Genomic DNA, 20520 nt, shown 5'->3' with positions numbered 1-20520 from the left:
GGAGTCTCACTAAGTTGCTCAGGATGATCTCAAACTCCTAGCCTCAAGTAATCCTCCCTCATCAGTCTCTCAAAGTGCTAAGATTACAGGCTGACATTGGCCGGTGCACCTGGCCACAATTAAAAAAAAAAAAAAATGACCACATATAACATTCTTATTCACTCAGCTGCCTCCTGGCACCTAATACTGAATGTATCAAACCTTCCAAAGCTAAATACCATGGTCACCCATAAGTACAACTAAAATTAACAGATATTAATGGATACATTTTACTAAAGTTAAAATTTACTTCATTTTTTCATAATTGTGGTGAATTACTTCAGAAATAATTCTCAAATTTTTATTTGAAAGAAATATACATTACCTTGAGAAAAGCATGAAATCTTGGTTTCTGTTTTTCACATTTAATAATTGTTTCCTTGCTCATTTCAAAGAAGTTTACAAAGGGAGGGTAGGTTTTTACCAAATCTTTTGACTAGGAAGAAAAGGGAAAAAAAAACATTATTTGTTATGCATTTGTCATCCTTAGAGACAATGTAACTTAAAGTCAAATAATTAATAGTCACAATCTGACATATTGGATGCAAAAGTTTAAAGTAAGTTTCTTCTCAAATATAGACATTTATTTTATAAATTTCTCAGTAAAGAGTTAATTGCTAAACAAAATACATCATTTGGTATCATAGTCTAAAACATGAAGACTCAGAAAAAAAAACAAAAGATGTTAAAGCTTATTGTATTGATACAAACATGACAAAGAAAATGTCTATGAGTTTAAAAAATATCAATTAAATTACAGCTGATCTAGGTAGATTCCAAAAGCATGGTATTTATTCAAAAATCCAAACCGCCATTAAAAGATCAGTTATATTACCCAAAAATGCAAGCAAGAAAAGGAAAACAGTGTTGGCTGATTGAGAAAATTAAAAGGTATCAAAAAAATGAGAAAATAATTTGTAAATTTTTAATTCTGAACCAAACTGAAAAAACACCTAAGAGATTATTTTGTAAGGAAAGAAGTTAGAGGCCTCAAAAAATAAAAGTATAAATGTCAGTACTCAAGGCACTGAAACTTACAAATCCTATTTAAAGAGATTCAAAGAAACTTCTAAATTCTATTCACAAAACCTTGCCAAAATGAATTTATAAAACTTAAGTTGTGTGGTTCTTATCCTAGTAAAAAGCAGTTCATTATGTGGTTCTCATCCTAGTAAGAGGCAGTTCATGAGAAGCCTTTAAATAGAAACAGACAGCAAAAAGTGTTATCAACTAAGAAGGGAGAAAAATAAAAACTTCTTTGTACATCTGGCAGAATTCAGCAATATTCACAATAGCAAAACATGGAGTCAACCTAAGCGCCCATCAATGACAGACTTGATAAAGAAAATGTGGTACATATACACTATGGAATGCTATGCAGCCATTAAAAAAAAAATGCGAGATCATGTCCTTTGCAGGAACATAGATGGAGCTGGAGGGCATCATCCTTAGCAAACTAACACAGGAACAGAAAACCAAACACCACATGTTCTCACTTATTAAGTGTGAGCTAAATGATAAGAAGACACAGACACATAGAGGGGAACAACACATACCTGGGGCCTATTGGAAGGTGGAGGATAGGAGGAAGGAGAGGAACAGGAAAAATAACTAATAGGTACCAGGCTTAACGCCTGGGTGACGAAACAATCTGTACAATTAACCCCCATGACACAATTTTACCTATATAATAAACCTGTACATGTACTCCTGAACTTAAAATGAAAATTAAATAATATATAAAATAAAAATACAATCTGTGGCCATTTATGAAGGGCAAATAACTTGATACATACTAAAACAATTATACTACAGCATAATTGGCATTCTTCCGGTGATCTTGGGTTATTAAGGTGATAAACTGCATATAGAAGGCATGTTTCAGAAGACAAAGAACATTTCCAATATATTTTATAAACACAATCATGTCAAAGTTTTAAAACCTCTCACATTTAAATAGGTAAATTACATTCCTTGCCAGTCCTTGATGAGATCATATTTTAATCTGAAAACTTAAAAAAGAAATACTTACATATTTGAGAAAAATGTCACCAATGCTTTTGCTCTCATCCCAATTAACTATAAGGTCTTCAAGATCATCCTGAAATAGCATAAATTGAAATATTTAAAATTAAACCTGACAGCTCCCTATACAACTTTTAATATTTCTGAGATACTCATTGGAAAGAAGCACTTTACAAGGTGTCTTAATTTGATGTGTAAAATAATGAACATCCCATTCTTTCTCTTCAACAAGGAATTAACTTTTACTACAAAGAAAACATCCTTTGAAAAACAATTTTTAAAATATAAAATGTAAAGTCAATAAGCCTAACTTTACAATATGATGTGATAACTCAATATTTTTTATTAACTATAAAGCTGATTGGTGTTATTAATTATAGAAAACTACTCTCAATCCTGCTGCTGAAATCTAAGAAACTCTAAAAATGAGGGTTTATTTATTTAACATCAGTCATTAAAAACTGTAATCTCTAACGAGGATCAGTAAATTTAAAAGTGTGAATAAATGAGGGTAGCTGTGTTCCAATAAAACTTGTTTTAACCAAAACACGCAATGGGCTGGATTTGGCCCATGAACCATAGTTTGTTAATTCTTCATGGTCATTCTAAAATATTACTTCTTTGTAAAAACTTAGAAGAACATTTAAAAGCTTTATAATAAACAAACAAATCAGACAATAAAATGAGATGCCAAGAAATGACAGGCCCTAATTGAAATTCTAAGTGATTGATATGTGATATTGCAACAGACTGAATGCAGAAGCACATATGAGAATCAGTCTTCTATTAAGCCAGACAGTAAAACTACAATACTACCACTCCCCTTACTAATTATTTTTGTTTGGGAAATTATTTTTCTTAAAGAACGTTACTTGTGTTACCATGTAATGAGCTATTATTTTAAGTGAATTAATATAAAATTAGATATCCCACATGCAAAAAGATGAACTTAAACCCTCACCTCAAGAAAAACAATTTTTGAAGAAAACATAGAAAACAATCTTCAAAATCTTGAGTTAGAAAAAAAATTTTTAGATATGACACTGAAATCACAGTCCATAAAAGAAAAAATGAATACACGGAACTTCATCAAAATTTAAAACTTTTGTATTTCAAGAAAACTTGTATCTAGAATTTATAGAGAACCCTTACAACTCAAGAAGACAATCCAATCAAAAAACAGGCAACAGACAGCAGCCATTTCACCAAAAATAATACACAAATGGCCAACAACCATGTGAAAAGACACTTACCATTAATCATTAGGGAAATACAATTAAAGCCACAAGAGATGTCTCCTCACCCACTAGGATGGTTATAATTTAAGAAAAAAAAGATAAGTGTTTTTCAAGAATGTGGAGAAATTGGAACTCTCATTCATTACTGGTGAAAATAACAACTGATGGGTCTGAGTTTCTCAGGAGGCTGATGTGGGAGGATCACTTGAGACCAGAGTTGGAGGCCGGCCTGGGCAATATGGCATGACCACATCTCTAAATAAATTAAGTAATTAACTTTAAAATGATGGGAAAACCCGAGCATTTTCTCAAAATTTTTAAATACAAAACTACCATACAGCTCATCAATCCTACTCCTAGGTATCTACTCAAGAGAAATGAAAACATGTCCACACGGATCTGCACACCACACTCTCACAGCAGCATTATTCATAATAGCCAAAAATGGAAACAATCTAAATGTCTATCAACTGGTGAACAGACTTTTAAAAGTTAGTATAGTCATATAAAGGAATATTATTTGACCAGAAAAAAAGAACTTCTAACATGCTACATTTAGATGAACTAAAAAAACATGCTAAGAGGAAACCATATATAAAAGACCACATACTATATAAACATATTTACAATACTATCAAATAGTATATCAAATAGTATATCTATATGCTGTATGTATATATACATAGTATCAATGTGTAACATATTAAATATATAAAATGTCCAGAAAAGGCAAAATCATAGATACAGAAAGTACATTAGTGGTTGCCTATGGCTGGGTATAGAAATAAAGATTAATTGTAAGTAGACATCTTATTTGGGGTGGGTAGTGAAAATGTCCTAGAGTGGATTTATAGTGATGGTTGTACCACTTGGTTAAGTTATTAAAATAACTGAATTGTATCATATTTTCTTTCTTTTTTTTTTTTGAGACAGGGTCTCACTCTTTTGCTCAGGCTGGAGTGCAGTGGCACAACTCACTGTAGCCTCAACCACCCAAGTTCAAGCAATCCTCCCACCTAAGCTTCCCAAGTAGCTGGGACTACAGGCATGTGCCACCACAGCCAGCTAACTTTTTTATTTTTTGCAAAAATGAGTTCTCACTATGTTGACCAGGCTGGTCTCAAACTCCTAGACTCAAGCGATATTCCTGCCTCAGCCTTCCAAACTGCTGGGATTACAGGCAGGAGCCACCAGGCCCGGCCTGAATTGTGTATTTTAAATAGGTGAATTTAAAAACATGTAAGATGTACCTCAATAAAGCTGTTAAAAAATAATACATGTTAAATAATATTTTAAAATTTTGAATACAGCAAATACCAATATATAAAATCCACATAAGTAAAACTTCTTCAATCTTTAAGAATGAAAAGCGATCCTAAAGACAAGTAATTTAAGAATCACTGTCCTATATTAGTAGATTCAGTTAAGTTCAAAAGGGAGAAAAACCACTTTCAATAGCATAAAAGTAAACTCAAAGCAAGAATATTTTAACAGCCCACACACATCAAGAACTGGGAAGATTGAACTGTTCAGAACTGCACTTGAAAGAAAAAAAAGGAAGAAAAATATTATAAATAAATCTAATCTTGGGGCAATATAATGCAGTGAATTCTGGCACTGACTACTGAGGTTTAAATACTGGCTCTTGGGCTTGTTTCTTCTGTGCCCTCGGACAAGTTATTTAAGCTATATGTTCCTCAATTTCCTATTCTGAAAAATAAGGAAAGTAATTATTCCTACACCATAGAGGATTTTATGAGCATAACTATGTTAGGGATTCCTCTAAATGCTTTACAAGTATTAATTCATAAACCTGTAAAATAAATACTTATATAAGAACATTGCTCTAAGAAAGCAAAATCATCTTTAGGCACTCTGAAATATAGTCTGCTCTGTTTCTGGTTAACTTTTAATTCCTAATGCTTGTTGACCAAAGATTGCTGTCTTAGGCCAGGTGCCGTGGCTCACGCCTGTAATCTCAGCACTTTGGGAGGCCAAGGCGGGCGGATCACAAGGTCAGGAGTTCGAGACTAGACTGGCCAGCATGATAAAACTCCCGTCTCTACTAAAAATACAAAAAACTAGCCAGGCATGGTGGTGCGCGCCTGTAGTCCCAGCTACTCAGGAGGCTAGAGCAGGAGAATTGCCTGAACCCGGCAGGTGGAGGTTGCAGTAAGCTGAGATTGTGCAATTGCACTCCAGCCTGGGCGACAGAGCGAGACTCCATCTCAAAAAAAAAAAAAAAAAAAAAAAAAAAGATCGCTAATAGCTCAGGAACTAAGTAATTAAGAAACTAAGGCTTAGAAAGATTAAGTAACTTTCCTCAAATCACACAGCTGTGAACCAGTATTGAAACTCAGTTATTGTCTGACTCAGATTCCACGTTATTCCACAGTTCCTCCCCCATTAGAAAGGGGGACTCAGTTTGGCAGGCGAGTCCCCAGTAGCTTTATTCATAATACCACTATTTCTTACAACATTTCTGGGGGAAAATGCCCGATACAATTTAGGACAGAGACTGAGATGTATTTCCTCCTCCTTGTCTATAATACATCAGAAATTCTCATAGGATTCTCTTAACTTTTCCTCCAAAAGAAAGGACAATTCTACAGTTCAAAGACAGAGCAGATTCCAAAGCCTGGGCAAGAATATTAGATAAGTGGGGAAGTCATAAACAGATGGGGCTTAAGAAAGCTAAGCTACTTACTTCTTTTCTTCCTTGTTAAGATTTATTCTGCACTGTTAAGTAGGTAGAAACAGTGCAGAATTAATCTTAACCAGGGTTTCTCTTTTGCCGAGCTCATTGCACAGTAAGCCAACATACATGGTTTCCTGAAACAAGTACACAATTCTTTGAGGCTTACACTAAAATAACAAAAGGTATATGCAAAAAGAAAAAGAACTCCTATCAATCCCTCTCTCTTGTTTCATCATAGTTGCGTAAAAGTTGAAATTTGGTTTATTTTTTGTTTTGTTTTGAGACAGTCTCACTCTGTTGCTTAGGCTGGAGTGTAGTGGCATGATCTTGACTCACTGCAACCTCTGCCTCCTGGGTTCAAGCGATCCTACCACCTCAGCCTCCCAAAGAGTTGGAACTACAGGCATGCACCACCACACCCAGCTAATTTTTGCAATTTTTGTAGAGATGGGGTTTTGCCTTGTTGCCCAGGCTGGTCTCAAACTCCTGGGCTCAGGCAATCCACTCGCCTCGGCCTCCCAAAGTGCTGGGATTACAGACATGAGCCACTGTGCCCAGCTAAGAGTAGAAAATTGTACATCAAGGATTAATGATGTTTAATCTTGAAAAAGAAAAATTCATACTGAGGAAAAGAGAGAGATGTAGATAACAACCTCAAAAATTTTCATCTTACTCGAAACATCAGCTCACTAGACCTTGGAAGCAAAGTAAGAATGAGGCTTCTAAAGTTGTTTACATAATACCTAGATAAGAAAATACACTGAGTGCTAGTCTTAATTTTGAAAGTTAAAGGTAACACGACCATCATTCAGTAAACATTTACTGAAAGTAATCTAAATGCTAGACAGTGGGTGTAAACACAATGGGTAAAAAAGTTTTAACACCACAAAAAACTTAAGATTAGTTTACCCAACTTCATGAGTCAGTTATTATTATCCCCATTTTATAGACAGGGAAACTGAAGCACTTAAAGTCACCTGACTTCAAACTCAATCAAATCTGCTTTGTTCAGGCCAAGCACAGTGGTGTAATCCAAGCACTGTGAGAGGCAGAGGCAGGCAGATTACCTGAGGTCAGGAGTTTGAGACCTGCCTGGCCAATGTGGTGAAACCCCACCTCCACTAAATATACAAAAATTAGCCAGGTGTGGTGGCGCACACCTGTCCCAGCTACTAGGGAGGCTAAGGCAGGAGAATCATTTGAACCTGGGAGATGGAGGTTGCAGTGAGCCAAGACTGCACCACTGCACTCCAGCCTGAGCAACAGAGCGAGACTTCGTCTCAAAAAGAAAAAGAAAAAAAAAAAACCTGTTTTTTCCAGTACATATTCTTAACCACTATGTGATACTATAAAATACAGACACCAATGTTTTCAGGAATGCTGTTATTGAGATGATACGAAAAACTGTACAAATTTAAGACACATTTACATGGTGTATTCATCTACATACCAAAAGAATGTATCTCAGCATGATTTTAAAGAAGCAAAATAGCATTAGTAGTTAGGAGAACAGACTTTGAAGTTATACAAATAAAGGTTCAAGTCTTGGATCCAGCGTTTATTAGATGACTGCCTCTGGAAAGTTATTCTCTGTGTGTACCAGTTTCACATTTCTAAAATGTGTACAATAATACCAACTTCTTGCTCAATAGATGTGGTAATGCTCAATAGATTGTTGGCTTCATTTAAAACAGGAAAAAAAAAACTGCTATGTGTTACAAGGATAAAGAAAAAAACCCAAAATTTTAGACATATTTGGATAATGGAATTATGGGTATTTCTCTCCATTTTTTCCTTTTCTCTTGAGTTTTACAAATGTTTCACGGCACGTACTGGTTTCACAGTAGAAAAGAACATAAGCTTTAAAATTTTTAAATATTTGACAAACCTGAAATCAGCTAAAAAAAACAAATAGTTGCAGTGAGCTCAGATCAGGCCACTGCACTCCTGAAAAACTAATAGTTGAAGTACCATCTTACAAAAGAAGCTTAAAAAATTAAGTTACACTTGAGAAAACTAAACGGTGACAAATTTTCAAAGCTTCATTGAATCAAAGAATATGATTTTCTAAATTAAGATTATGACTCTGCAAACATAAAATAACACATTTTATCATAGAAGGGTGTCCAGACTAGCTAAATAACTGACACAAATTCAAATTGATCCACAAAGGTAGCGGCAAAACACCAAAATAAAAACCTACTTGACAGGCCAGACACGGTGGCTTATGCCTGTAATCCCAGCACCTTGGGACGTCGAGGCAGGCGTATCACTTGAGGTCAGGAGTTCAAGACCAGCCTGGTCAGCATGGCAGAATCCCAGATCCACTAAATATACAAAAATTAGCCAGGCGTGGTGGTGCATGCCTGTAGTCCCAGCTACTCGGGAGGCTGAGGCAGGAGAATCACTTGAATCTGGGAGGCAGAGGTTGCAGTGAGACAAGATCGCACCACTGCACTCCAGCCTGGGTGAGTGTGAGACTCCATCTCAAAAAAAAAAAAAAAAAAACCCCACAAAACCTACTTGACCTTCCATTCTGCTTTTGTGCCACTCAGTAACTCTTACAAAACAAAAAATATTCCAAAAGTACTTTCCTCTTCAAAAATTCAGACTCCTAATTGGAATAGGATTAACTAGCCTGAAACTCTCTAGCTTTCTAAGCTTTTGAAACAAATAGATTCCTTCAGAGTTCTCTTTAGATCTAGAAATTAACTGAAATATGATCAGCAATACTGATAAAACACAAAATACAAGCAATTGGTAAATATCATTCTTAATAATTTATAGATCTGCTATTTTTTGTTTATAATGTATACTAAAATAAAAAACAATCTTATATATTTGAAAACATCCTGTAATTCAGATTGGTTCTTTTACTGGAATGCGGCATAAACATTAATGTGAGTTATTTTGAAAAGAAAACTGATCAGCTTTGCTCAAGTACTACATAGGTAAAATAAGAGGAAATAAAACTAAACTACTTACTTAAAAAGTAGTTTAAGAGTTCAGCTAAATCTGTCCAGGAATTATTTTACTGTAAGAGACTGACACCTGGAAATCACAGGCCCTTCACCAAAGGAAAATCATTAATAAGAGGACAACATTGTCTCACATACTTTTGGCATTTACCTACCTATAAATGGAGAAGGGACTTAAATGAACTCTAAGTCCATTAGAGGTTTAGAGTTTTCAAAACAAGCCAAAGCAAAACAAAAATATACACCCCAAGAGCAAAAACTATGGGAACATAAGAAAAATAGTACTGGGAGTCACATGTCTCTACAGAATAGATTTCATAAAGCCTTAATTCCTTGTTTGTAGGATTAACTGAAAATAAAAAAACAGCAAACAAAGGTTAGGTGCAATGGCTCATGGCTGTAATCCTAGCACTTTGAGAGGCTAAGGCAGGAGGATCAGTTGAGTCCAGGAGTTTGAGACCAGCCTGGGCAACACGGCAAGACCCTGCCCCGTCTCTACAAAAAACTTTTTTAAAAAAATTAGCCAGGCATGGCAGCATGCAACCGTAATCCCAGTTACTTCGGGAGAGCCTGAGGTGGGAGAATCACTTGAGCCCAGGAGGTCAAGGTTGCAGTAAGTCATGATCACGCCACTGCACACTAGCCTGGGTGACAGAGTATTCTCCATCTCAAAAAAAAAGGCAGGGCACAGTGGCTCACACCTATGATCCCCACACTTTGGGAGGCCGAGGCGGGTGGATCACTTGAGGTCAGGAGTTTGAAACCAGCCTGGGAAGCATGACAAAACCCATCTCTACAAAAAAATACAAAAATTAGCTGGGATGGTGGCACATGCCTGTGGTCCCAGCTACTCAGGACTTTTAGGCAGCGGGAGAATTGCTTGAGCCCGGGTGGCAGAGGTTATTACTGTGAGCCAAGATCACGTCAATGCACTAAAACCTGGGTGACAGAGTGAGACTGTCTCAAAAAACAAAACAAAAGCAAACAGCAAACATTATGAGGCACTGGAATAAAGAGACAAATGATTCAAAGGAACTAATAAGGGAATAAGAAGTTTTAGGTATAAAACTTATTTAGCTGACCAGAAGTACCTCAAAGATCATAATAAATATGTACAATCTGAAAAAAATTACTACCAATCTAACATATACAAATTTACCTTTATCTTGGTGTGTACATCAAAGATATCTGGGATGCTACCAAAAATAGTCTTAATCTCCTCTGGTGCAAGGATAGGTCCACCACGTTGTCCTTCCTCTTCCAATGGTACCTGAAATAACTAAATGAGAAAAAAGACTAGTTTAAGTAGACTGTGGGAAGAAGAAAAGAGCTAAAATATGGACAGTGATAAAGGAGACACAAGATATTAATAGAGAAAGAAGTAATAATAAAAAATACTCTCCCTAAATTTGAGACACTTTCCCCATATTTTCTATTCTATTTTATTCTATTTATGTACTCCATTTATATACCTGTGTATATGTATATACATATGCTCTTGTCATGAAATGTCATTAGAAGCAAATAAAAGTTCACACAGTTCTGCAATCAATCATTAAAACTGTTAGTATGATACAAGAGTAATTTCTACTTTTGTATTCAAGTTACTAAGGATGAAAGCAACAAGCAATCTGTTGCCTCCAGACATATTTAATATATGTGCTAAATGTTTTAAAATTGTTAATGTAGAAGCTTGGCTTGGGGGAAAGACTGGATTTGAAGCTAGAAGATCTGTTTGTATCTATGTTGCTGCTCGTATCAATCTAAAAAGTAAAAGAAAAAAACTAAGAACTAATAAATAAGTTTGGCAAGGCCATAAGATACAAGGTCAGTGCATGCATATGCATGCACAGACACAAATCAATTTTACTTCTATATACCAGTAACTTACAAATGGAAAATATAATTTAAATAGTATCACAATAAAAAATTAAAATACTTAAGTATAAATATAATATGTTCATGATGCTAAAAACTACAGTATACTGATGAAAGAAATCAAAGACAACCTAAATAAATGTAGACATATGGTCATGGATTGAAAGAATCAACACAGTAAGAATGTCAATTCTCCCTCAAATTGATTTATAAATTCAGTGCCAATCAAAGTTCCAGGACTTTTTGCAGATATAGAAAACCTGATTCTAAAAATTTATATGGAAAGGCAAAGAAGCTTCTTACTACAAAGCTGTGGTGTTCTAGACTGTATGGTATTCGTGAGGGGAGAAACATACATAGATCAATAAAAAAGAGAATTCAGAAACAAACTCATGCAAATATGGTCAAGTAATTTTAGGCAAAGGTACAAAAGCAATTCAATGCAGAAGGATAGTCTTTCAACAAATGGTATTACAATACCATCTGCCATAAGCAAAAAATGAATCACAGCCTAAATATAACACTTTATACAAAAATTAACTCAAAATGGGTCACGGACATAAACAAAAAACCTAAAACTATAAAACTTTTAGAAGAAAACAGAAGAGAAAATCTTCATGACTTAAACTTAGGTAAAGAGTTCTCATACATGATATCACAATCTATGAATGAAAAAACTGTTAAATTAGACTTGAATAAAAATTTACTTTTCTTCAGCAAAAGACACTTGAGAGAATTTAAAAAATACACTATGAATGACAAAAAAGTATTTGCAAGTCATGTTTGACAAAGGACTAGTATCCACAATATACAAAGAATTCTCGGCCGGGCGCGGTGGCTCACGCAGGTAATCCCAGCATTTTGAGAGGCCGAGGTGGGCGGATCACGAAGTCGGGAGATTGAGATCATCCTGCCTAAGATGGTGAAACCCCATCTCTACTAAAAATACAAAAACAAAATTAGCCAGGCGTGGTGGCGTGTGCCTGTAGTCCCAACTACTCGGGAGGCTGAGGCGGGAGAATGGGGTGAACTTGGGAGGCGCTCTGCACTCCAGCCTGGGCGACAGAGCAAGACTCAGTCTCAACAAATAATAATAATAATAATTCTCTCAGCCTGGCCAACATGGTGAAACCCCATCTCTACCAAAAGATACAAAAATGAGCCAGGTGTGGTGGCACATGCCTGTAGTCCCAAGTGCTCGGGAGGCTGAGGTGGGAGAATCACTTGAACCCAGGAGGCGGAGGCTGCAGTGAGCCAAACCAAGATTGCACCACTGCACTCCAGCCTGGGCAACAGAGTGAGACCCTATCTCAAAAATGTAAAAGAAAGAATTCTCAAAACTCAGAAGGAAACAACCCAATTTAAAAGTGGGCAAAAAACATGAACAGTTATTTCAACAAAAAAGATACACAGATGTCAAATGAAGACAATATGTTCAACATCATTAGTCATTATGAAAATGAAAACTGAAACCACAATGAAAGATTCTATTTTTCCAATATTTCTCAAATCTATCCTCTTATCAACACTGATACTATCCTAAAAAGTTCAGATCTTCAAAATCTCTCACGACTGCTGAAATAGCCTCCAAATTGTTATCGATTCCCCAATTTCCCCTCTTGAATTCCTCCTTCAAAGTGAACCAAGTTATCTTTCTGAAATGCAAGTCAGATATTATTGATCTCTCGTCTCATAAAAAAATTATTCTATAGCTTAGATAATACAGCACACCATGCAAAGGCCTCTCTAGATTGTTATAGGCTATCTCATCTCAACTCTCACTGTATCCATATGCCTACTACACCCTTGCTATTGATAATACAGAATGATCACTTGTATTGTTTACTCAGTCTCAAAGAGACTTCTCATCTATATCCTCTACTTGTACCAATCATATTCATACTTTAAAATTCACTCCATTGTGAATATTCTCACTGTTTTGATTTTATAATAGTAACAACAAGCTAAACATTCACTATATTAAGACCACGCATGTGTCTCGGACCCACCTCTTTCCCTAGGTTTGTTTTTATAAATGCTGATGATAAACCAGCTCTGACTTATATGATCATTTTGTATGACCATCTAAGGGCTGTGATTCTAGGTTACCTTTAGTCAACTTTAAGGAAAATGACAGTACAGCTAATCTAATAACTTTTGCAAATAATCAGTGCTAACTTGGAAACTTCTGTCAAAAAAGGGCATTACCAAAGGAAGGAAACTTCATGTGTACCAGTTGCTATTGAATAAACTGTAAAATTACTGTGTTTTTCTAGAAAAAAAGTTCACTTCAATCCTTACCTTCTGTATGAAGCTTTTTCTGATGCACAACACACAGAAAATTCCAGCCCAATACCTTCCCTAAACTAAACGAGTAGTAAAACTCTCACTTTACAAATCTAATACCTTAACTCCTTTATTATGCTGATACCTTCCATTTGGTAATTATAATTGTGTATATTTTATCTCCTAGTATAAAGTTCTTTAAAACAAAAAAAAATCTTTAACACTTAGCACAGTACTTTATATTAATTAGGCATCCAAGTAGTATGTGGAATAAATAAAGAAGCCTCTGGATATTCATTTAATGTTGAGGATAAGTTATAATTAAGTTATTCCAAATCCTATACCCCCCAAAAGGAAAGTATCAGTCCTAAAACAAAGTTCTTTAACAAGAATATTATCATGGGCTTGGTGCAGTGGCTCAGGCCTGTAATTACAACACTTTGGGAGGCTGAGGCAGGAGGATCGCTTGAGCACAGGAGTTTGAGAGCAGCCTGGGCAACATAGCAAGACCCCGTCTGTACAAAAAACAAAAAAAAATTTTAAAGAGAGAATACTATCATGAATTTAGGCCATAATCTTTTAAACAAACATTTGATGAGTTTATACTAAGCAAAGTGGTATGAAACTTTCTCCAGTCTAATAATTTCATGAGCTTTTTTAAAAGGAGTTTTAGCGAATTTAATTGATATGCAAATTAGAATTCTGAAACTTCAATGCGTTTTACCATGGCTTGAAAGGATTTACATTTCCAAGCAATAAATGCTACTAAAGTACATGAATAGTATATGCCAAAGGGATTTTTTGCTACTCAACCACATTTTGAATCATTATAAAAACTTCAACAAGAAACTCATCTATCTAGAGTGATTTCCCTTGAGAAGGAAGAGCAAAGGTGACTTAAAATAAATCTAATACAGCAAAGAACATCATAAAACCTTGACTGCTGCTAAACAAATAATTAACCGTGAAAAACAACCTCTCTATGACCATCAAGTAAGAAGTCTTTCCATGTCTTATCCATGCATTTTATCAATGGTACAAGCAACTTTAAGGCTATTAAATTGGACCTTAATGAGTTATTTTATGAATTCAAATAAAGGTCAATTAAAAACTAAACCCAAATCAGAAACTCCCTATTGTTTTCTATTGAAAGATAAGCTTGGTGTTACCAACTTCATTTTCTTAACAGTATGTCAACCTATCTCTCTCATTACCTAAAACAGATTTCTTCCTTCTTTCTACAGATACCAACATAATGGCCTATTATTGTCTTTCAGAATCTTAAATTTCAGTTTATTCCTTAATAACTTCTATAATCTCATCCTACAAGGATTCATTAGAGCTGTTTTCTTCAGAAATAACTTTATAGTACATTTTAATATTGGTAAGCAATGAGTTAACATCTATTTATGACTAACCACCACATATTTTGTGTGTCACATGAAATGATTACTGAAAAAAATTACTTATATCAACACTGTTATGCTTCATTGCTATTGTATAGGCAATGTTTTTCATATATATACAGTACTAAAAACAAAGCAATGACTCTTAGAACCCATACTTTCAGGAAAAAGTTATCTATCACTTCCAAATATAAATGCAGTATCTTGACAAGGAACCTGCAAAATTCTGGATTAAACTTGATACTCTCTGAGATCATCTACTGAGTTCTGTTCTCTTTAAAGTAACTATTAAAAATGGTGCTATTTCTGGATAAATAAAAGGTAATACTATAGTTATGACATTTCCCTAACAGCAGTTTTTGTCACACAATTCCATTTTTAACATCCATGTTCAAATTCTATGTTTATGTAATTTTCTTGTAAGAAATAATATCACCTAGATTTTTTTACTTAGGAACACTGGAACAGAAATCATTTTCCAATCAAACCCATACTTACTTGAATAACTGTTGCCAATATATTAACATAATTACTTTCAGTTTGATAAAGCTCTTTTGCAACTTGCCACCTTGCTGACTGCTTTGAAGGAACTGGAGTGGAGTTTTTAGAAGACTTAGTACAAGACTTCGGGGTGTCTGAAACGTTAAAAGGTGGAAAGATTTAATGGAAGCCAAATATAAATACCAAACACTATGTAGACTTAACAAGATAAAAAGGAGAGAAAACCTACTCTTATAAATGTACCACCATACAGATTTCCAATAAAAAATTTTTTTCTCATAGGCTAAGGCCAGAAAAAAATAACGGTCAAAAATATCACTGACTCCAGTTGGTAGGCATTCCACTAAACGGCCTGTACTCTTCAAAAATGTCAAGGTTATTAAAAACAAAGAAAGACTAAGGAACTGTTCCAGGTTAGAGAAGACTAGAGAGAGACAACCTAACAAATGTGTATCCTGGATTGGGTCATAGATCAAAAAGAGAAAAACTTTTTCCTTTTGCTAAAAAGGACATTAAGACTTTTTAGGATAACTGATGAAATCTGAAGTCTACAAAATAGTTCATAGTATTAATGTTAATTTCCTTACTATAATACTGTAATAAGTAATGTAGTTATTTAAGAAATGTGTCTCTATCATAGGAAATAGACATTTAAGTACTTAGAGCTAAAGGCACATCATGTCTGCAGCTTACTCTCAAACAGTATAGATATTAAAAATACATGTGCACATGTGTATTGTATCTGTGTTTAGAAAAAGAGAGATTTTGACTGAATGAATGCTAAAGCAAACATGGCAGAATATGTCCCTTTGGGAAATCTGGGTAAAAAGTATAGGAATCTTTGTACAGCTAAAATAATAAAACAGAAAGGGAGATGTAAAAATACTTACATGTTAAAAGGAGGAAAAGGTTGCTGTGATTACACTATTACAATAATGAAAACTTGTCATATACATATGTCAAAAAGAAGACCCCACAAAAAACTCAGTATTAACTGAAAATTCTTTGTTAGTTCAAACTATCTTAACGTAATATAAAACAACCAGTACAGAGTGGAAGGAGGATGCAACAGTATATTTCATATACATTTCATGAAAGAAAAAAATTTGCGGCCGGACACGGTGGCTCACTCCTGCAATCCCAACACTTTGGGAGGCCGAGGCGGACCTCACTTGAGGTCAGGAGTTCGAGGCCAGCCTGGCCAACATGGTGAAACCTCATCTCTACTAAAAATACAAAAATTAGCTGGGCATGGTGGTACATGCCTGTAATCCCAGCTACTTGGGAGGCTGAGGCAGGAGAATCGCTTGAACCCAGGAGGTGGAGGCTGCAGTGAGCCTAGATCCCACCACCGCACTCCCACGCCACTGCACTCCAGCCTGGCGACCGAGCGAGACTCCATCTCAAAAAAAAAAAAAAAAATCTATACACATATCTATAGATATATAGATACATATATATCTTTTTAATGTATAAAAGCTTAAAATGTTTTCTTACTGTTAATATAGTTAGAATACTTCAACATTATATATAGAAGCACCTAATAGCAAGTTTTTCAATAGGAAAAGGAATGTATGACATAAAATAGAAATAGGTGACAAAGAACCATAATATATATTTCCAGTACATCAATTTTACTCAATGATAAACAATTTTAAATGTTTTTATATGTAAACAATTATGTACTACGGAGTTCTGAGTGCTTTTTTTTGGAGATGGAGACTCACTCTGTCCCCCAGGCTGGAGTGCAGTGGCGCCATCTCGGCTCACTGCAACATCCACTTCCCGGGTTCAAGTGATTCTCCTGCCTCAGTCTCGTGAGTAGCTGGGATTACAGGCGCACGCCACCACACCCTGCTGATTTTTGTATTTTTAGTAGAGATGGGGTTTCACCATATTGGTCAGGCTGGTCTCGAACTCCTGAACTCGTGATCTGCCCTCCTCAACCTCCCAAAGTGCTGGTATTACAGGCATGGGCCACCACGCCCAGCCCCTGAGTGCTTTTTAAAGAAAATAGAATTCAAAAAAATTTCCCACTTGCCAAACATTATTTTGGGCTACACTCACCAGACCCAGAACCCTCTGCCATTACAGAATATACTTCAGTGGGAAAAAATTGAGATGCACTGATCTAATTTAATTATTCTGTGTCTAGGCAATGACCTACAAACTGGGGAATCTATTTTATAGAGCACCTAATATATGAGTATAGTTGTCACATCTGTTTACTTCAGTGGTTCATTTTCTTCTCGTCTCCTAAAATGCATATTCAAGTTTCAGTCCTTTATGTTCTCCTCTTACCATCCCATGCTATTGTCCATTATGATTATAAAACTAGTGCATTCTCAGATCTAATCATGATCTCCCTCTCAAGCTGGTTCAACTTTTCCAAATGCTTACTGGATAGTTCTGCCTTAACATAACTTGGATTTCTCTAAAACTTCACTACCTCCCTCCAAAATATAAACTTCCTATCTATGCCAAGGCAACATTTCTTTCATTTAAATTAGTAATTTGCCTTCATCTCTTTTTATTTCCTCTCTATTACTTTATTCTACCAATATTTCTCCAGTGCTTCTCACTTTTCTTTCCAACCACCACATACTCTGGTTCAGCACCTTATTATTTCACGGCCGAAGCGACTGTAATAGATTACATCATGGTCTGATTGTCTCCAAACCGCCTTCCTTCTACTCATTCTTCAGAACAACTCTCTATGAATTATCTATTCAATCAATTTCTCTGCTGCTCAAGGAGTTTCTAAAATTCCTTGTTGATGACAATATACAGTTCAGATATTAGTCTTATTTGAAAGTGATCTAATATTAGGCATCAATTAACATTTTTAATTTAACTATTACTCCTCCACATTCCAAGCGAACTGATCTATCCGTTATTCCCTAAAAACTCAATTTGTATGCTATTATCTGTATATTTGCCCCTCTTTATATTCTCAAATTCAGTTCACTTTTATGGGCCAACCTTAAATTCACTTTCAATTCTTTCCTTAAGTATTTAGTGAATACCCACTTTATACTAGGGTCTGAGAATAAAACAGAATAAGACAGACAAGGTTCATGTTCTCTTAAAGATTACTTATTTGAAGCAAATCAAATAATAAAGAAGTAAACAAGTACTATAATTTCTATCGTAAGAACTACTACTAAAAACAACTACCAGGTCACAGGATTGGCAGAAAGGAGTGGAGGGATTTAACTTTACAGACAATCCGCTCAGATTTCCTTGAGGCAGAGAGAGTAAGCAACAAAATCCTGAGGTATGGATGTACTAAAAATATTTGAAGAATAACAAAGATGGTATGACTGAAGCTTAGAGAGTACAGGCATTATTAGAGAGCATAATTAGAGAGTACAGGCATTATTAGAGAGCATAATACCACATGAGATTAGGCAGATGAGGGCAAGATTACATAAAAGCTACAGTAATAGAAAGCCATTAAGTGATTTTAAAGCAGAGGAGTGGCATCATCTAATTTATATATTTTTAAAGACTCTTCTAAGTGTTGCATATAGAAAGGCACAAATTAAAAGGGAGAGACTATTTAGGAGACTACTGCAATCATCTAAGAGAGATCCTTTTTACAGAAAAGATTGATGAAGAAGAGCAAAGAAACAGAGGAATTAAGAGTGGCAGAATCCAGAGTTCTAATTTGGTTATCTTAGGTTTAAGATGTCTATTAGACATGGACAAGGAAGTACAAAGTAGGTAGCTTGACAGGGAAGAGGACAAATTTGGGAGTCATCAGCATACAAATGTTTTTCAAAACCATAGAATTTACTAAGATAATTTAGGGAGAGTACAATAGAGAAGAAACAATGACTCAGGAGGAACATACAACATTGAGAATAGAAAAAAAGAAGTTAGGCCAAGGAGAATGAGAAACGAGTAAGTAATATCACACAAGCAAAGAAAAAAAAAATGTGTCCATAAAGGAGTAGCTATTCACGTGTTGAATGCATAAAAACTGTCTCCTCAACAAGGACTGCAGATCAGTTGGAATGGGTTGAAAGGACAATGAGAGTCAAGGAAATGAGACAATAGATCAAGGTAATTCTTTTAAGTATACTGATGTGAAAGCGAACAGAAAAATGGGACAATAAATGAAGTGTCATGAGGTCCGGAGGAGATTTTGATTTTTTTGTTTCTTAAATCTAGAAAACACATTTGTTTACAGACTAAAAATCAAAAAGAGAGGGAAATACTGATAACCAAGGAAGAATTATAGGAGCCTTTCTGTATCAGTTCAGCACAGTGAACTCACCCTCCTCTGACTTCATTCTACCTATTTTCTCCGTAATTTATGTGACCTCCCCTGTGATTTTGTTTGCGTTTTGAACAGCACTATCACTCTCTAGTTATATGACCCTGGACAAATTACTTAACTTCTCTGTATCTCAGTTTAGTCATCTGTAAAACAGGAATAATAAAATCTATTATAAACACACAAAACATATAAAGCATTTAGCATGTAGTAAGCAGTCATTAAATTGCAACATTATTAAGCTGAACTATTCATGTGTCTTTTCTCTACCGCTAGAACAAAGGTAATTAAAGGCAAAGGCTTTCATATTCACTATATCAGGCATTTATCTATAGTCTAACAATTATTCCATTCCACTAAACTTTAAAGACAAGTTTTTAAGAATGTGAATTACCTCCATAGTTAATGCTAGACTCTGGTGTGTTGGAGATATCTAGGAGTGACCCTATGGAAAGGGAATGCTCAGCTGATGGGCGCTTACGGGGAGGAAATGGTGACACGTCTGTCTCTCTTGAAAGCTGAGCAAGTGTTTCTTTTAAACGACGTCGTTTGCGATTGCTGTTAGGGGTATTTAGAGAAAGCATTGACACTGATTTCTTGAGCTCAGGCGTATTTGCCTGTAACAAAAGCACAAAAGCTCAATTTACTTCCATGGTTCTTTACTGAGACAGGAACAAGAAAAAATGTATTTACAAGTCTGACAAAATCTGGATTTTGCACAATAATTTTATAACCCTACACTCTACCAGGCAATTCAAAAGTTTCATAAAACATAATAGTCGAGAGACCACTGTAACTGTCTAACCTCAAGCACCTCATTTTTCTTTATAGCCACTATCACCATTACATTTTCATCTGTAAACTTGTTTACTACCTGCTCCTTCATTAGCCCATAAATTCCACGAAGGCAGGAACCATTCATAGTCTGTTCACTGTATCCCTAGCACAGTGCCTGGGCACAATGCTTTCCAATATTTGCTGAGTAACACTTGATTTTTAAGAGTTCTCTCCCTAAATCTAAAGCGTACTTTTTAAACTTTAAGAACTTTACATTTCGAAGAGTCTGAAGAGAACACAATATGGTACTATATAGATTGTACAGAAACAACTCATCTTCAATATTCCACTCAAAGTTATTAAATCCTAAACTGAAGTAAATCTTCCCTTAAAGCCTACTTCCATAACTTTG

At 35.3% G+C, this 20520-nt stretch overlaps 1 protein-coding gene and 1 non-coding gene across 11 annotated transcripts in view; one reads left to right on the top strand and one right to left on the bottom strand.

The window, feature by feature from the left end:
- ECT2 (epithelial cell transforming 2) overlaps nucleotides 1-20520 on the bottom strand; it is a 70970-nt gene that overhangs the window by 37388 nt on the left and 13062 nt on the right. For 7 of the 10 annotated variants that reach the window (XM_024244797.3, XM_024244793.3, XM_054553000.2 and 4 more), the window contains 5 exons: nucleotides 19726-19948; nucleotides 15047-15183; nucleotides 10138-10257; nucleotides 2072-2140; nucleotides 365-475 (listed from right to left, as the gene is read on the bottom strand). In XM_024244797.3, the coding sequence (XP_024100565.2) occupies nucleotides 365-475; nucleotides 2072-2140; nucleotides 10138-10257; nucleotides 15047-15183; nucleotides 19726-19948 (660 nt within the window). The remainder of the gene's footprint in view (nucleotides 1-364; nucleotides 476-2071; nucleotides 2141-10137; nucleotides 10258-15046; nucleotides 15184-19725; nucleotides 19949-20520) is intronic. The other 3 variants (XM_054552999.2, XM_063722333.1, XM_054553002.2) reach the window with 1 other exon arrangement.
- LOC112132889 (small nucleolar RNA SNORA72) lies at nucleotides 12776-12906 on the top strand. The gene has a single exon (XR_002914591.3). It is a non-coding gene; the product is annotated as a small nucleolar RNA SNORA72 (small nucleolar RNA).

Source organism: Pongo abelii, chromosome 2 (assembly GCF_028885655.2).
Source record: "Pongo abelii isolate AG06213 chromosome 2, NHGRI_mPonAbe1-v2.0_pri, whole genome shotgun sequence".
Taxonomy (NCBI): Eukaryota; Metazoa; Chordata; class Mammalia; order Primates; family Hominidae; genus Pongo; species Pongo abelii.
This window is presented reverse-complemented; position numbering and strand designations above follow the sequence as displayed.